At 40.0% G+C, this 17,613-nt stretch overlaps 1 protein-coding gene across 1 annotated transcript in view; it reads right to left on the reverse strand.

Moving 5' to 3' along the window:
- The window catches only part of CPB1 (carboxypeptidase B1), a 35,139-nt gene extending 23,148 nt beyond the window's left edge, over window positions 1-11,991 (reverse strand). Inside the window, exons 1-3 of the mRNA XM_089507730.1 lie at window positions 11,921-11,991; window positions 11,755-11,830; window positions 3,635-3,759 (exon numbers count right to left, since the gene is read on the reverse strand). Coding sequence (XP_089363856.1) covers window positions 3,635-3,759; window positions 11,755-11,830; window positions 11,921-11,991 — 272 coding nt within the window. The remainder of the gene's footprint in view (window positions 1-3,634; window positions 3,760-11,754; window positions 11,831-11,920) is intronic.
- Window positions 11,992-17,613: the final 5,622 nt, after the last annotated feature.

Genomic DNA, 17,613 nt, shown 5'->3' on the forward strand with positions numbered 1-17,613 from the left:
GATGAGTGAGAGAGGCCACTTTGCAATGCACCCCCAGCCTTCATAATGAACACTTGAACTGGATGCATTGACGTGATGTCAGGGCATTGCCTCTGCACATCAAAGGCTTGTATCTCCTCTGGTTGTAGCAAGGACATTTCACTGAAGTTTGTCAGGGACAGTCTTTCAAAGTGCTCTGTTCTGCAGGCAAATATATACATTCATTATTAGTGGAGGAAGTGTTGCAGTCCATGGCAGGGTAACTTTTCCTTTGTCATCAAGACAAAACTTCTTCACCAAAGGCTATAGAAGGTTGCTATCTGGGACCAGTGAATGATAAGGTATCTTGCCAGTACAGTTAGCCCCCCAGATCCTCTGATTTTTTAATCCATGGATTCAAGCATCCATGGCTTGAAAATATTTTGAAAAATATATAAATTCCAAGGGACACCATTTTATTATGCCACTGTAATTAATAGATTTTGGCATCCATGGAGGAATCTTGGAACCACAACCCAGCAGATACCAAGGGCCCACTGTACTTATACAGAGAGAAGAAAGTGTTTAAATTTCCTGCATACATTTTTTCCTTATCTTGTTCCAATGTGATCAGTTTGGGTCTATCTACTCAAGCCTGTTGCTTCTATCTTATCTGAAGAAAGAAATCTTCTTTCTTCAAGCTATTAGTATCTTTGTTCCTTTTGTCTGGGGAGGGCAATGAATGATGATCCAGCCTCAATAACTGCTGCTAGATTAAACTCATACATGAGAGCCAGTTCTTAGGGGCTCTTGTAACCATGTATAGGTCAACTTCTTTTTTCTATTTCCTTTCCTATCCTAAGATGGATTTCCTGAGACAATAAAAGTAAGCTTTCTTTTTTTACTTTACAAATTAGTATTATTAGGTTTATTTATATCCAACCTTCCTCCCTCAAGGCAACTAACAAATCTAAAACAGTCCAAGTTAAAACATTATATGCAATAATATGCAAAATACAAGTTTAAAAAACAATTATTAAACAATTCAAACAATTAAAAACATTACATTATTAAAAGTTAAAAGTTCAAAGTAAAGTTAAAAACTCTTAAAAACAAAAACAAAAATAAAACAGCATCCATGTCATGTGAAAGCCTGGTGGCATAAAAATATCTTTACCTGCTGCTGGAAGGACATCGGGGATGGAGCCACCCTGGTTTCCCATGGGGACGAAGTTTCAGAGCTTGGGAGCAGCCACTGAGGCCCTTTCTCATGTTCCCACCAAACATGCCTGGCAGGGCAGTGGGACAGAGAGAAGGGCCTCTCCTAATGACCTCAATATTCTGAGGGACTCGTGCAGGGAGATACGGTCCCTCAAATAGCGTGGACCCAAGCTGTATAGGGCTTTATAGGTCAAAATGAACACTTTGAATTGTGCCTGGAAATGGACTGGCAGCCAACTGAGCTGTTGCAACAAGGGAGTTGTATGCTCCCTGTAACTAGCTCCAGTTAACAATCTGGCTGCAGCTCTTTGGACCAGCTGAAGTTTCTGAGCACTTTTCAAAGGCAGCCCCATGTGGAGTGCAGACAGAATGTAACCAAGTCATGCACCACTGTGGCCAGGTCTGACGTCTCCAGGAGTGGGCGCAGTTGGTGCATGAGTTTGAGTTGTGCAAAGGCACTCCATGTCACTGCCGATACCTGGACTTCCAGGATCAGCGCTGAATCCAGAAGTACCTCCAAGCTACGAACCTGTAGTTTGTAACCCCATCTAACACAGGCTGAATCCCTATTCCTGGATCTGTCTTTCAACTGACCAGGAGTACCTCTGTCTTGTTTAAAGCTTGGATTAAGCTTCAGTTTGTTTGCCCTCATCCAGTTCATTACAGCATCCAGACACTGCTTTAGGACAGAAACAGCTTCCTTGGAATTAGGTGGAAAGGAATGATAGATCTGGGTGTCATCAGCATATAGGTGACAGACCAACACCCATTCTTACCCGCAAAAATGAAAAGACCCAAGCCTCTAGAGCTGTGGGGTCTTAATCAGCATCCTTTAAATATGCAACACTATGTTTTACAAAATATGTCATATGATCCCTCAAAGTATGGCACTATGTTTCAGGAGTCATGTATTTAAGCATTGCCAAAAATGAGCACAAGCAAGGGTGCAGATTGGCATAGAATATAGTGATTGTTTGTTTGATATGTGCCTTCAAGTAGATTCTGACTTATGGCAACCCTAAGACAAACCTATCATGGGGTTTTCTTGGCAAGATTTTTTCAGAGGAGGTTTATCATTGCCTTTCCCTTCATATAGTGATACAATGAATATAACTCTTTATTATTATTATTATTATTATTATTATTATTATTATTATTTTGAGAAAATACAAGATACCTCATCAGAGTGGGAAAAATGTGACAAGGTGTCCTCCTTTCCTGCCCAGTCTGCTGCTCTCCAGGTGGGATTTGTACATGAACAGCATTAGGGCCCCTGAAATTCCTCCTTACAATTGCCTATAAACTGACCTTTGATTAGATAGCCCTTCAGATTGAGGATAAGTTTAAACTGAGGACTGTCTTCTGCATAGTATGACATATGGAGAATTATCACACCAGGATTGTAAGGCACTAAAATCTGGTTAGTCTAGCAAATGCAAACAAATGCAGTTGGAGACAATAATTATCACATAGCTCTTCAAAAGTGTGATGGTGCTGCTTCTTTCCCAGCCTCTGCCCTCCTCATACTGATATCCATATCCCCACCTCCCTGCCCTAGCCCATTCTCAGCATGCCTTTTGGTCTGGATTTATATTTATATCTATATTTATTTATTTTTCATGCAATCTTGTGATCACAGCAATCTATTAGGTAAAAATAAATAAAGAAAAAACAAGAACTTGAAAAAATAAAAATAAAAAACAGCCTGCTTGGGAATACTGAGGGGGGAGGAGCATAATCACGCCACTCACACTATGTGACTACCTGTATATTGGAACTGATTGGGGAGAAACTTACACATTCACCCAATAGTGGAAAAGCAGCACAATTGGGGGCGTTGATGGGTTTTCTTATCAATGAAAAGGACCTCTCTATTGGCAGATATGCTACAGAACAGCTGCTGGATAGGCACAGTGTCGTATGATAAAATATGACTACAGGCACTGCTATCCTGCTCTAACTCCACTTTTCAAGCCTGTTGTGATATAGTCTATGGTTACTCTAAGGGCCTTATCACATTGCCCAAAAGAAAAAAGACCAGAGGCAGCACAGTAGAAGCGGCTTTATGCTTACCTTCCTGCATGACATCATAGTACTTCCATTATTCCTCCAGAGGGAGCCAGTCATAAACGCATGGCTTTTGCCAGATGAATATTTCCAGCAGGACAAAAGGCATGCATTTATGATCATCTCCATCAGCTGTATAGCAAAAGTGCTTCATGAGCATTCAGGAAGGTAAGGATAAAAACCATTTCTATCTCATTGCTTCTTGACTTTCTTTAGGACCTGAGGCACAGCTATATGTCTTGTGGCTCATGTTCAATAATCTGCAATCCATCTTGCCTCTATGGTAGTTAAGTGGCATGTTACTGCAACCTTTAATTTGTGACACAGAATAAACAAAGGGTTGTCCTCTGTTATATTAATGAAGCAAATATCCCAAGAATATACATACTCATAGTCCAATCCTTTCTGTTGCAGGAGATTTTCTACTTCAGTACATTTGTCTGTTTCAACTCGTAAATCAACAACCATTTCTTTTTTCACTTGAGCAATAGAATCTGGGTGCCAGAAATCAACCTAAACAGAGAAAGAACAAAGATGTTCATGGGTGACAAATACTCATAAGTTCACCGTGGATTTGTCTGTAAATGTAGATTTGATTGGACTGTGCGATTTCTCCATCTTACCCAGTAGAACTACGGTTAATCTAAAGTGATGACAGGTCAACCCAAAGATATATTCAGTGTGATTCATAGATCTCTTAAAACTAAGAAGTTTTGTCAAAGTCAGTTGCAGTTAGACTTTGTGCCAATTCAGCCAAAAGTCAAATTCTGCTGATCCAGCAAGTGAGAGTGTAGTTTTAGGCATGTAATAGTGTCTTCTCTAATCCTCACCCCATACATTGCAATCTGAAGAAATATCTATGTGCCAATACTTAATATTTTTTTTTACAAAATAATTTTAAATGACTGGTTAGCCAATGAAGAGATATCTTTTTGCTCCTTGTTGTCATATTGAGAACATTCATGATGACAAAGACTAGATTCACAATTTGGATAAGATGCATTTTCATGTCAGTTTCCAATATGGGAATTAGTGTGATGTAACTGAAACTATGTAGTTAGTTGTCTCCTATGTCTCTTCAATAATTTGTCAGAGTTAGCTGTTAGTCGCAGGTTTTTTGAAAGAGTGGAAGTCTGAACACTTTTTGACTGTCATCTATGGCATTTTTTCATATAATTAAAAAAACATTTTATCTTGTCAAACAGTGTAGCATTAACTGCTTTATGAAGAATTACCACACATGGGAACTTGAGACTAGAAGTGAAATTAAACAAGGTATGTTTCAACACTCAGAGTGGTGACAGTGAGAACAAGTTTGATTCCACTGTCATAAGAGCTCTATTTGAACCTGAAGATCAGATCAGATCAGATTTCAGACAACACTCAGGCAGTCTAAGGGTGTAGTCACACTATAGAAATAAAGCAGTTTGATACCACTTTGACTGCCAAGATTCTATTCTGGTGATTCTTGGGATTTGTAGTTTGGTGAGGCACCAGAGCTTACTAACAGACCAGACTGAATACCACACAAAAGGTAAGTTAGAAAGAGAAGCAGCAGAACTGCTATTCATCTACAGACTACAGTCTCTAAGCAATAGATTGAACAAAACCCAGAAATTTCAACACTATCTGACCTCATCCTCATGGGTGCATCCTACACTTATCTATTCTCCTCACCTACAGGGTAGTTTCCAATGTTAAACTGGATTTGCAACTTCATTTCCATACGCAAAGACTTTTTCCCAATGCCTTTGTTCACAAACAACCAGAGCTGAAACTGGACTTGCCACTTCATTTCCATACACAAAGGATTTTGAATTTGAATTGACATTCTCACATACCAATGGCATATATACATCTGTCTCTGGTATCTATTCCACCAAATGCATCAAAGAAAATAGACCAAAGTCTGCAAAAGCTCATGCTGCCAACTTCTTTCTTCGAGTTAGACTCTAAGGTGCTACAACATCTCTCTACATACAAATCCTAGGTTTCCTAGAGTCATGGCAGTTAAAGTGGTGTCAAACTACCTTATTTCTGCAGTGTGGTAACCAGAAAAGTCACCAGAGAGGATAAAGCATTGTGTGGAACCAGTCTGGGCAGATCCCATGATTACTATCTGCTTTTACTAGAGATAGCAAATGAACAAGGTGTAAATGAACAAGGTGTAAACTTGCACGGTATTCCAGCACCAGAAGCCTCCTCAAGCTTGTTAAGGGGCAGAATCAGGTGGTTTTTGCTCAGGACAGAGTCAGAAAAGTCTCAGAGGTGTGGAATAGACCAGCGCTTTGCGCTGGCCTGGCCATGAACAAGGGTTGTGCGGGGGAAGAGTGACCATGTGCCCTGCAACCCTATTATGTGGCGGAGGCGTAATCATGATGGCTTTCCAACTACATGGGGCCGCCATGATGATGTCATATATGCGCTGCATCCAAATGGCATGGCGCATGTGTGATGTCTCTGCACCGCTTCAGGCCGCTTGCAGTGGCCTGGCTGTGGCATGGGAAGGAGCTCCAAAACGGAGCTCCTTTTGAACACATGCATCATTCCTACAGCAACCAAACGGCTGCAGGAACGATGCTGAGGAGAAAGGGCCAGGTGGCCACTTTCTCCCATAGCTCTTGCTCCTGGAGTGTCCAAGCGCATGAAGCCCTAAGGACACCCCTTTTCTGCGCCACAGAGAAGCAACATTTTGCCGCTTCTCCGTGGTCCAGAAAAACTCAGGATTGGTGCTGCAGGGCTGCTGGTGAGGCTGCCCTGCCCCCACCCCAGAGCGAGAAGGGGCACCACAGACCCGCCCCTTTGGGGCAGTCTGTACCATGCCAGAGTCAAAGCTGCATGAACAAAGACCATTGAATCATCAAATGTTCTTATCTGGCAAGGACAATCCAAAACAATCCTCTGCTGTCCCACTTTTTCAGCTGCTTTTAATAATGTCTGAATTTTGCTCTTTTCTTCCCCTCATTTTTCTCCTTTGTCCTTGATTTACTTATGTTTAATGCAAACTGAACTCAAAGTGCAAAATTAGTTTGCACTCTGTTAACTCACCTAGGGAAGAGGACATGAGGGGCCAGAATCTTGCCCTTCCCAGTAGACTCCCAGCTTGTGTGTTGTCCCTCATTAATAAATTTTGCCATCTTGACCACACTCTAATTTTCTTTGCCCAAAATGTTCCTATTTTCATTGGTGAAATGTTGGATGATATGCTGTAGGTTTATAATAACAGCTATCCTTGCCTTCCCTTATCCCCCCCCCCCCCCCCAGCCCCTTATCTTGCTGGCTTTACAAAGCTCAGTCTGCTCATATGTCCAGCACTTAAATCTTTCAACAGCTGGAGAACAGGTGGAACTTGGCCAAACTTCAGACATGCCTTACAAGGATGTTGAAAGGCATGTTAGCACTATCATTTGTAAGAAACAAATGATTTATGAATTTATGACATGGCAGTGACATTTGCATATTTTTCTAAAGTTAGGAATTTGCAGCTTCATTTCATTTGGATTGACTCAGTGGGTCCATGGAGACTTTTGTGAGTAAGCCTGTGTAAAAGGTGCCTATTGACTTCGTCTCTAAGCAGTGACCAAAATATTTTTACCTCTGAGATTAGAATCCTGTAAACAGTGAAATCTATCCTCTAAATATACCAAGCTAAATTAGGATTCTCTCATTTGGTCATATACATCTTTTCTTAGAATGTAAAAATAATTGTTTTTGTTGTAGTCTTGCTTTAGTTACTTAAGCTTTACTCTTATACATCACCAAGGGTAGCATACCATTCCTTAAATGGGTGCTGTATATTATGTACTTTCATTGCAACATAGATGCTAGATAGCACAAACTATGTTTTCTTTAGTCTGAATTTATAGAAGAGACAATGTATAGTTGGGGAATTCCATTCAAATCAAATATAAGGTGTTTTCACTGTGAACCATAAAGAGATCATGGGTAATAGGCCAGTTGAATAAATATTTAGTCAGAAGTAAATCCCACCATTTAATGGTACTTATTCCCAGGTGAGTGTATATAGGAATGCAATTTTTAAATGTTAAATTTAAAACTATTTGCTCATCAGTCACAGAGCTATAAAATGCATTTATATGTATGCCATTTTTGAGAGCATTCACACAACCACATAAAATTAAGTATCAAGATAACCACTGAGGCCTGTCTCCTTCCTGTTTTTTAAGTTTTAATCAGGTCCTTCAGAAATATCAGTTGATTCCTCATTTGCTTGTTAGAAAGTCTGATAAATGGCCACACAAGAAATGATGGAAGGAAAGTAGTCAGATAGTGAGGTTTATACTCTGCTAAAAATGATTAGATGGAATGAAGATGTCCAAAGAACTGTCACTTAAAGGAGACAGAAAGAAAAAAAGAAAGAAAGAACACTTGAACTTGAACTCCTATCCAACTTTTTGATGTTGCACAGGCATGATCATTTTCACTAGAGATTACATAATGCCTTTGTCATCAATAGTCTTTAGTATGCTTAATAATGTACTGGATTATGATCTGTGGTGGGATTGGCAACTGGGGACTTCCTGATGTTGACGGACTCCAACTTCCTGTAGACTTAAAGCCTACTTAGGTATTGGCCCAAAATTGCTGAGAGGTAGCAGGGATATAGGTATAGACATAAGTGCCAATGTCTGAATATCCTCATGCACAATTACCTGCTTTTCATTCTTTGTTGTTAACTGCTGCTAAATTGATCTCATCTCATGGCAACCCTATGAATGAGAGACCTCTAAGTCACTCATTCATAGGTTGCCATGAGACATTCACTATCCAGCTTTCACAACCATACAAAGAAATGGGAAATACGATGGCATGAACAATCATAACTTTAGTATTTAGTCATATATCTTGACACATGGCTAATCCCTGCCATTCCACACAGACACACACATGGTACATCAATTCTGTGATAATTGAAAGAGGTGACTGGAAACTGCTACTGGACACATATGATATCATTTCATCCAGCCTGTTGTGGACATATAAGACACTGTGACGTATTTCTGAACTGCTGCTATTCACGAGCACAGGTCTTTAGGAACTAAATGTGTAATAGAATATTTTCCTGGCATGACCAATAACCTGTTTAGTCCTTTCTCTAAAATGCTGCAACTTCAAAAGATATAGTTAGGAATTATAGTGGATTTTCATGTTAAATTTAGTGATGTGGATGACTAAAGCTTGGAAAAGTTACATTTATGGAATACCATTTCCAGGATCAAACTGGCTTCATCAAGCCTGCTATCATCTACTTAAGACAGATGTGACTTTCTAAGATCACAGGCTAAAGTTATTTTCTAATAGAGCTGCATTATTGACTACTGCACCTGATTTATTTGAATAAAATACCATTAAACATGGGCCTTTAAGTGGATAGCTGAACTTAAGACATTGCACATACAAAACATATGTTCTGCCGGTCACCTAGTAGTGTCTGTATATTTAAGATGACTGTAAAGAGGAATGGGGAATGTGGGGTCCTCCAACTGTTATAAGATTCCAATTCCCATCAGCCATTACCAGAATAATGAATGGTGAAGGATGATGGGGGCTGCAGTCTATCAACATCTGGAGGACTTAATATTTCTCATTCCTGATGTAACCGTTGGTAGTCTTACTTTACAGCAAGGATTAAAGTCTTCTACAGCCTGGTGCTATTCTGGTCTACAATCTGCACCATATTGGCTAGAGTTGGTAGACAGTGTCATCAAACACATCTGAAGGACATCAACTTGGGAAAAAGCTGAATTAAGGGATGTTTTTTGGTCCTTTTTGAATCTTATATCCAAAATAAAAAAGCAAAACCATGGTAACATCATAATAATTCAGCATAATACCTGGCTGAATTATGTCCTCATAGATGTGAATAGCAAAACTCTAATTAATTTGGAAGGACACAAGAAGACATAATGAAGAGCAGTGCTCAGAAAAGGAGAAAGTTTGACAATGACCTGTGGTCAATGAAAAGCCCCTGTACATCTGTATATCATTGCAATTGTCACATCTCATGGTGAAGCTTTGGGTGTTTCCTTCCTCTCTTTTGCAGCTATTTCTCAACATCAAAGCCATGCACAGATATTGAGACTAGATCTGCTATCTTTGCTTGTGTTTTCTCATGCCATCATATATCTACACCAAGGTCAAACACACATTTGGAGTGGACAACTGGTTTACAGAACATTCAGGAGAGAGAAGGTGACACATAAGAAACTGAAAAGTGGGGGTAGGTGGCTGAAGTTGATTAAGACCTAAACTTTTAGCAAGCACACTGATCAGAGCCTCTGTCCTGCAATCCTCATTTGAGTTTTTAAAAATAAATTTATTTACTCCAGCTCATGAACTCAGCAGTACAAGCCTCACATCAATTTTGGGGTGAGGCACTCACCCCACACATTTCCAGTGCCATTTATTGACTGTATTATAATATTAAACAATGAAAGAAAACATAAAGGTTGGCTTCACTGCCATGTTTTCTAGCACTGTATTCTTCAGCTGAGTGTATATCATAACACTTTACAAAGTAACTCCATAAAAACAAAATGACAGGTGTCTGCCCCCAGGAGCTTACAGTGTCTTTACTGGCTTGATGGGGATGACAATGATAAATGGGGAGGAAACAGAGAGAAAAGGGTAAGAAGATATGAATATGTTAGAAAGGCTTTGTGATAATTGGGGATAGCATTATAGCAATAGCAATAGCATTTACATTTCATTACCACTTATCAGTAAACTCATCACTCTCTAAGCGGTTCACAATCTGTAAGCCAATTGCCCACAACAAACTGGGTACTCATTTTACTGACCTACGAAAGGAAGGAAGGCTGAGTCAACACTGGAGGCCTGGAATTGAACTCACAGCCCTGTGGTTGCAGTATCAGCATCTAACCACTGCCCCATTTAACCGCTGTGCCACCAGGGCTCCTGTTTTTAGAGCATGTTGCTGTTTTTATAGCATTACAAGTGGTACTAGTAAAAAAATTTTTTTTAAAAAATTGCAGTGTATTCTCACCTAAGCTCAACAATTTTACTTTTTTGGACTCACAGACTCCAGCCAGTTGAGTGGGGAATTCTAGGCACAATAATTCAAAAATGCAGCTTTGGCAACCTTTGATCCTTACCTTCTATCCCATGTCCAGGGATCCAGATAACTAATCATACTTCCCTTCAGGACAACTCATTCTTTCATTTGCTATCAGTTAATATTCTTGTGTTCCAATTGAAAGTCATCACTTTGTGTCTACTACCATGCCCAGTCTGGTGGGGTCCTCAGAGCATACTGATATTGCTGCCAAATTAGATGGTCACCTGAAAGACCCCTCTGGAGATTGGAAACATCATCACAAATGATATGATTATATTATAATGGCAGTTCTAGGGACAATTCTGGAAGCGGTAGTCTAAAAAAGTTAGTTTGTCAAAATATGGCTCTTGGTGCCTGTTTGTTTATTCTCCCTGTTGCTTTCCAGGATGGGGAATGGGTTGTTGATGTGCTGTGCAGCTGCGGGTGGTTGGGTGAGAAAGAGCCTGCCCAGGGTTGGTTGGGGAGGGGGAGTGAGAGAAATCAGTGTTTCACAGCTGCTAAAACAGCACAAGAGGATTTCAGCAGGGCTTTTCTCTAAACCTATTCCTAAGCTGGCAGCATCACTGTGCCTTAGGCTTCTATCACACCAGCGTGATGTCCTGTTGCAATCATACTAGTTTAAGAATGGAAGCATTCTGGTTTGACATAATTTCTTATCACTGTTCCTGCCCCTTCCCGAAGTGCAGGACTGCTATGTGCACATTCACACAGTGATTCAGGAGGGAGTGAACAAATCACTGTAGCTGCCAACTGCTTCCCAAAGCCAGCTGCTGTGTGAATATTCACACAACAGCCTTGGAAAGGTGTTGGCTGCCATGATTGCTGTGAAGAGGAGGGATGAGAGGGTGAGAGGAGCAAACACATCCTCACTCACGTCATGTGATGGCCAGAGAAGTGGAACTGCAACCAAAGGGATTATCATATGAAGGCAAAATGAAGGTATAATGGAATAGCAGTGATACTGAGAACCTATTGACAGGTATTGCCTGTCAATTAAAAGGTATGCTACAGTAATAAACTGAATGCAAGGCACCACCAGCAGCAGCAGGATGGACATAAGCTTGTGTGATAAGTACTAGCCAGAGACACTTTTGCCCTGTTAAAACCCCACTTTTATAGCCTTGTTTGATAAAGTCCTTCCTGTTCAAAGTTCCTAGAAGAGGAAATCAGTTATGTTACAACTTGTTCTTCTTTTCCCAGGTAAGCCTGTCATTTTCCATCAATAATGGGACAGAGCTGGGGATAAGTTACCGTTTTTTGGACTGTAACATCCAGGATCCCCATGCTGGCCATTCTTTTCCAAGTTCTATAGTAGGAATAAAGCTAACTTCCTTATTTATCAAGACAATAAGACGTAGATTGATAATTACTTTTAATCAGTATCATCATCCTACCACATTTTAATTTACCTGAATGTTGCTGGCCAAGTATTCAAGGGTGCCTATTTGTTCTTCATTGTGAGGTGTTACACGAAAAACTTTCTCCCTAAAGAAAATAATAGCAATAAATTATATGCCCCAGAGGTCCTGTATAATCTCTCAAAATATGCAGGTTGAGAATGTTCTTTATCCTTACCCTTCAAATTTGTGAACAGAAGCATCAGCAAAAGCAGATGTGGCACCCAGGAGAAGCAGCAAGCCCCACATCTTGGTTTTCACTTGGAAGGACAAAGCACCAGATTATCCCTTTACTTACTTTTATAATTTAATGTTCTTATCTTTGACAGGTCAGACTGTTCCCCAAGACCGTTTGTTCACTGATTGATGATTCTCCTGGCCTTGTTTTGTTTGTGGACTATTTATCATGAGTGTGGATTATGGCTCACCTGTGGAAACAGGACAGAAAATCTCACGGGTTGTTAATGGATTACAAGTCTAGTGTTTGAAAAACAATTTTACTTTTGTTCCCAATGAGTTATTTTGCACTTCTCCCATTCTTAGTGACTCAAGGAAAATGTAATGGCAAAATATGTCTTGGTTATTGGTAGTATCCAGAACTTGGAAAAATTGTTTTTTAGTACTACAGTTCCCATATTTCCCTGCCAGCACAGCCTCTAGCTATGCTGGCTTTGGGATTCTGGCAGTCTGGTAGTACCTTTGCAGTTTCATGTCCTCCTCTCTTTTCACAAGTGGATCCTGCGCAGGATTAGCCCTATTACTAAGCTACCATTGAGGTGAGTCAACTGTCCAGGAGTGTAGCTACAGGGAAGAGTGAGAGCCTTATCCCAAGTAAGAATTCTGCTTTCTCAATGAACTTTTTTTTCCAATTTCCATGTTTTTAGCATTACAGTAACTTAAAACATCACTTGGGCATTTAGGTTACTGCCACAGTGCAAAATTAATGCAGTTTGCCACCACTTTAACTGCCATGGCTCCATCCTATGGAATCCTGAGATCTGTAGTTTGTTGTGGCACTAGAGCTTTCTGACAGAGAAAGCTCTCGCAAAACTACAGATCCCAGAATTCCATAGTATTTGTCCAAGGCAGTTAAAGTGGTGTCAAACTGCATTAATACTGCACTGTAGACACAGCCTACAAAATACAGTTTAGGCATCAAAGCAAAAGTTACTAATGGAATGTGAGCACAGCAAATTTTAGGTGTGATGATTTCAGTGTCTCACTGTGCAGTGCTAGAAATTTGAGAGCAGAAGCAAAAATTCAAAAGAGGGCAAAATTCTTATTTGGAAGAGCAATATCTTCATTTTGCCCCCTTCTTCAGCTACACCCCTACAATGCCAAATGCTGCTGATACTGTGAGTGGGGACAGCAGTGGGAGTCCAACAATTTTTCCTCCTAAGCAGCCTGGTCTTTCCCTTCTCTGCCTATTCTGCACACCTTAAAATGTAATATTGGCGTGGTCCAGACCAGCGCTTTGCACTGGCCTGGTTATGTACTAGGGTTGCACGGGGTAGAGCAACCGTACGCCCCACAACCCAAGTATGTGGTGACAGCATTATAATGGCGGCACCCTGTATACATGGGTGCTGCTATTGTTATGTAAGCGCTGCACGGCATCTGCACGTTGCCAGTGGTGCACTTGTTATGCCACCCCTGCAGCTTTAAAAGAACCCGCTTTTCGTGGGTTCTTTGTCCACCAGAGGGAAGCCGCATGGTTTGGCAACTGCGGCTTCCCTCTGGAGGAAAAACAGTCACTGGCAGGCCACCATTTTTCAGAGGTCTGTACTGCGCCATTGTTACCAGGTAGCACAGTAGTTTATATCCCACTATAAGAGTGGAAGTTAGGTTGAAGGGCCAGTTCAATGGGCTTCTATAATGGGATGGAGAGAATGTTCTTTATCAGTCCAGATCATCTCCTCCATTTTTTAGTTGATATTAAAATAGTTTCCCCTTGAACTGCAAAGTGGCAAATTATGATTTGTGTTTTACCTCTAGACTATAGTGTGAAAAATTAGGGAGCTGATGTGTGTTCACAAACTAGGGCTTGGAAATAAGTACTGAATACAGTATGCCAATTCAGGCTTCATGGTTCAATATTATGTTTCAACAAAGGCACCATTTGCTGTTTTGGCTTGTGAATAGCTGGGGGATATTTTTGTAAGTCAAAAATTATTGGGAAAAGTTACATATCAACAGATTTTAGCTAACAATATATGCTATAGCATGCATTTTGGTCTTTAATCATCTTTATGGATATTGTGTCACAGCAAAGTAGAAAATGCTTCTTCCTTCTGATTAGTTTGGACCTTGAATGAACATCTAAAAAGAAAATAAAAGAAAGGGTCAGCATGTATTCAGCTCTTTGATTTTTTGAAAGCATTTGATGTAGTATGTGTTTGTTTCTGACATTTCATAAATTCACATTTCTTGCATTTGATATTAAAAGATGCTGCATGCAGGCAAAGAAAAACATACAGAAATAACCCAACAGAAATACAATAGGAGATAATTTAACTTTTGTAGTGAGATAATGCTTATAATCCTTATTCAAGTCCTAAGAAATATTATCAGATCTGCTAATTAATTTCTATTATGAAATGTCCCAGTTTATAATAAGAGACATTTGAGGATATTTACCAAAAAGCTAAGGAAGCCTCCATTAATTGTTTTTCATCTTTCACACAAGTGAGTTCCATCCTTCTTAGCACAAGGGAAAAATCCTCAATATATGTGGGCACTGTAGGGAAAGCTGATAAAACAGTTTTTAATTGTCAGCTTTAAGGCTCCAAAATTTCTTCCATACCTAATTTCTCTCTCTGCTGTCTCCACTGTGGTGCCCTTCCGATATATTGGACTTTGATTTCCTTCATCACTAGCTTAAGTGGCCGTACTTGTTGGCATGATTGGATTTGTTATCTGGGGAGCAGATCTGGGAAGCAGATCTGGGTCTGGAGTAGATGGGTGAGAAAGAGTGGCCCGAGTCCACTCTAGCCAGAAGTGGTTTCAAACTCTGCTGACCACACAACCCATTCCCAAAGTGGGCCATGCATGCAGTGTCAAGACCATGTTGCACCCTGGACTGGAAAATGAAATGGATGTGGCCACTAGGTGGAACTGGAGCAGAGGTTACTACAGTTCAAGTGGCAGGTGCAAGAGTCTACATTTGGTGAGCTGTGCATCATGGGAAGTCTGATGCAACATGCACAGTAGGTGAAGCCAGCCAGATGTGCATCATGGGTAGTCTTCTGATGCAATAGGTACTGGGTATGAAACCAGCCAGGTTTTATTGGTGGCATGGCTGTCACATGACTTCAGGAAGACCACCTATATAAGGGAGAAGGTTACAATCTCCAAAGTTGGGTTGTTATGGTCGGTGGTTGGCAAAGCACTTTGTTAGTTTGTATAGCTGTGAGTATTCAAGACAGCTGTCTGATACTCTGTGCAATCTTTGTAAATATTCTGCAACAACAATTAAAAGCCCTCATTGAGTGAAGTCTTGCTGTATGGAGATTCATTCCTTCAAGGTGAAAGCTGCATCCTGGGTGTGGGAGGATTTTTTCCTGTGCTGTTCTGAGCCAGACTCTTCACAGAAACCATCTTCTAGGCATTCCTACCGACGTGCACCAACTCAGCATGTGTGCATGCTAGACACAACTCGTCTGCATGCCCCAACATGCAGGGGCCAATAGTAGTTGGATTATTCGAGGTTCCTTTTATTCTGCTTCAAAGGACAAAAGCATGGCTTTGGTGCAGCTTCCGGCTGCTTTGGAGGCATGCATTGTCTAATTCGTATACTTCCAAAGCTGCTGGAAGCTGCTTCATTCCACCTGTTTGTTTCATCCCAAGTTTAAGAAATCTGTTCAACAAGGTCACCTTTTCTAGGGGTGAAAAACTTATTTCATTCTTACATAGTTTCAGATGTTTTCTCCTTTGGGCAAGCCTGCAAGAAATTTTGTGTATTTTTGGCTCTTTGTGACTTTTTTTTTTTTGTAAAAAGAAAGTGTTTGTACAAAACCTCTTGGGCTTTGACATTTGTCAAATGACATTTGTTTTGCTCAGAAAACACTCTATGCCATACAAAATATAGATTTTTTTTTTTTGCAAAAATATTGCTCTTATTCAATATACAAATTCTTTGTCCAATTTAATTTTTTTCCAGAGAAGGTCCCAAATGAGAAAAAAATCATGGCAATTGACCATTCCTCCACCACCCAAATGGGGTATTTAGATGTTTTGGAATGCACTTTCTCATTGATAACAAGAAAATACGTGAGCATTCGCAATAAAATTTAAATGGAGGTTATTATAGAAATACCACTACTCTGTCAGGTTCTCTGCCTCCAATGATATTGTAAAATTTGACTGAAAATGGAGTGAATCATTTGTTAAGTGGTTACATTCAATGTGGAATTGTTATCTTTGGTTAGTCCTCTTGCCAAACCACAACTAAACTAACAATTAATCTGACCTAATTTTGTAACACTTCATGTACTTTCTTAACAGGCTCTTGGAGTCAGCTCTGAGAAGACTAATAACTGCAGGAGCTATCACAAACTGCCAAAATAGCAGCCAAGAGACTAGAGAGCTTTTAATTTGAAGACAATGAACTCTACAATATTTGATACCATTGTTCCAGATCAGAAATGTGGCAAAGACAATAATGCAGAGTGATCAAGCCCAGAAGCTGCAATAAATAAATGATCAAAAGGAGTAATCAAACAAATTGTAGATGTCATCATTCCCTGTCGAGCGGCAAGAAGAGATGCAGAAATAGAAGTCTGTCAGATTTCCCCACATTTGAATGGAGTTTAAGGGATTCTTTGTGCTTTCTCAAGCAGTTGGAGACCATTTCTGAAAAACAATCTATAACGCATCATTAGCCACTGGCAACCACAGAGCTGCCAAGATATATAGAATATTGTAATTTTTGATAACAGACACCTTTTCATCTGAGATTAGGTCAGAAACACTTGGTGACATGAAATCCCACTGAAGTGCTTCATTTTGGATCCAATAATTTGATGGCTATTTGTCAAGCTATCTCAAAAAGGAAATCTAAAGAGCATTTGGTTCTTTTTCCTGACACTCTGGAAATTCAATATAAGCATAGTAAAGGGTTAGCATGGAGATAATCAATAGAAAATGAAACTGGGGGAGGCTATCTGCCTTTTCTGTTTTATGACTACCAGCATTAAACCTATCTGATAGCCAAGGAGTCATAAAATATTGCTTGCATAAATTTGAAAATATTTTTTTAAGTTAGTTTAAGGGGCAGTATACTGCAAATGAGGTTTTTTTTTGTTTTTTTTTTAATGCACAATTGAATTTCAGGATCTGACTTTTTAGCACAGAGTTCCCCTTTTCCTGACTTTGCCTACATACTTTTCAGTATGCAAAAAATAAAATAAAATAAAATAAATTATAATGGCATGGAGAAATCAGTGGCTTTGCTGCTAAAGGTTCTGAAAATGTGGAAGAAGACAAAATTTAAAGCTCCTGCAACTGCTCAGTCTCCACATACTGGTATTTCATACTGGAATGTACCAAGGGGAGCATGGGAAAAATGGAAATCAAATGCTCAAAGAAAAGTCAGAGGAGAAGAGAATATTAAAGATACAGAGAAGAAGAACAGGGAGTTTATCATATGGAGGCAAATTGCTGAAATCCCATGCAGAAACAGGATTTAAAAGCCTGAAAAAAATCCACAAAAGCAGATGTGTTTGTGTAAAGGCGAAATCACATAACATGAACCCAAACTGAAAGTCACCCAAACCTAGGGTTGCCATAGCGCCGGACCTCCAAACCGGGAAAAATGTAGGACAAAATTTTCCCTCGTGATCGCGGCGGGGAGCGGAGGCCAAGCGGCGAGGG

The sequence above is a fragment of the Sceloporus occidentalis genome, unplaced genomic scaffold (assembly GCF_023333645.1).
Source record: "Sceloporus occidentalis isolate IW3139 unplaced genomic scaffold, rSceOcc1.0.p SCAF_2, whole genome shotgun sequence".
In the NCBI taxonomy this organism is placed as follows: domain Eukaryota; kingdom Metazoa; phylum Chordata; class Lepidosauria; order Squamata; family Phrynosomatidae; genus Sceloporus; species Sceloporus occidentalis.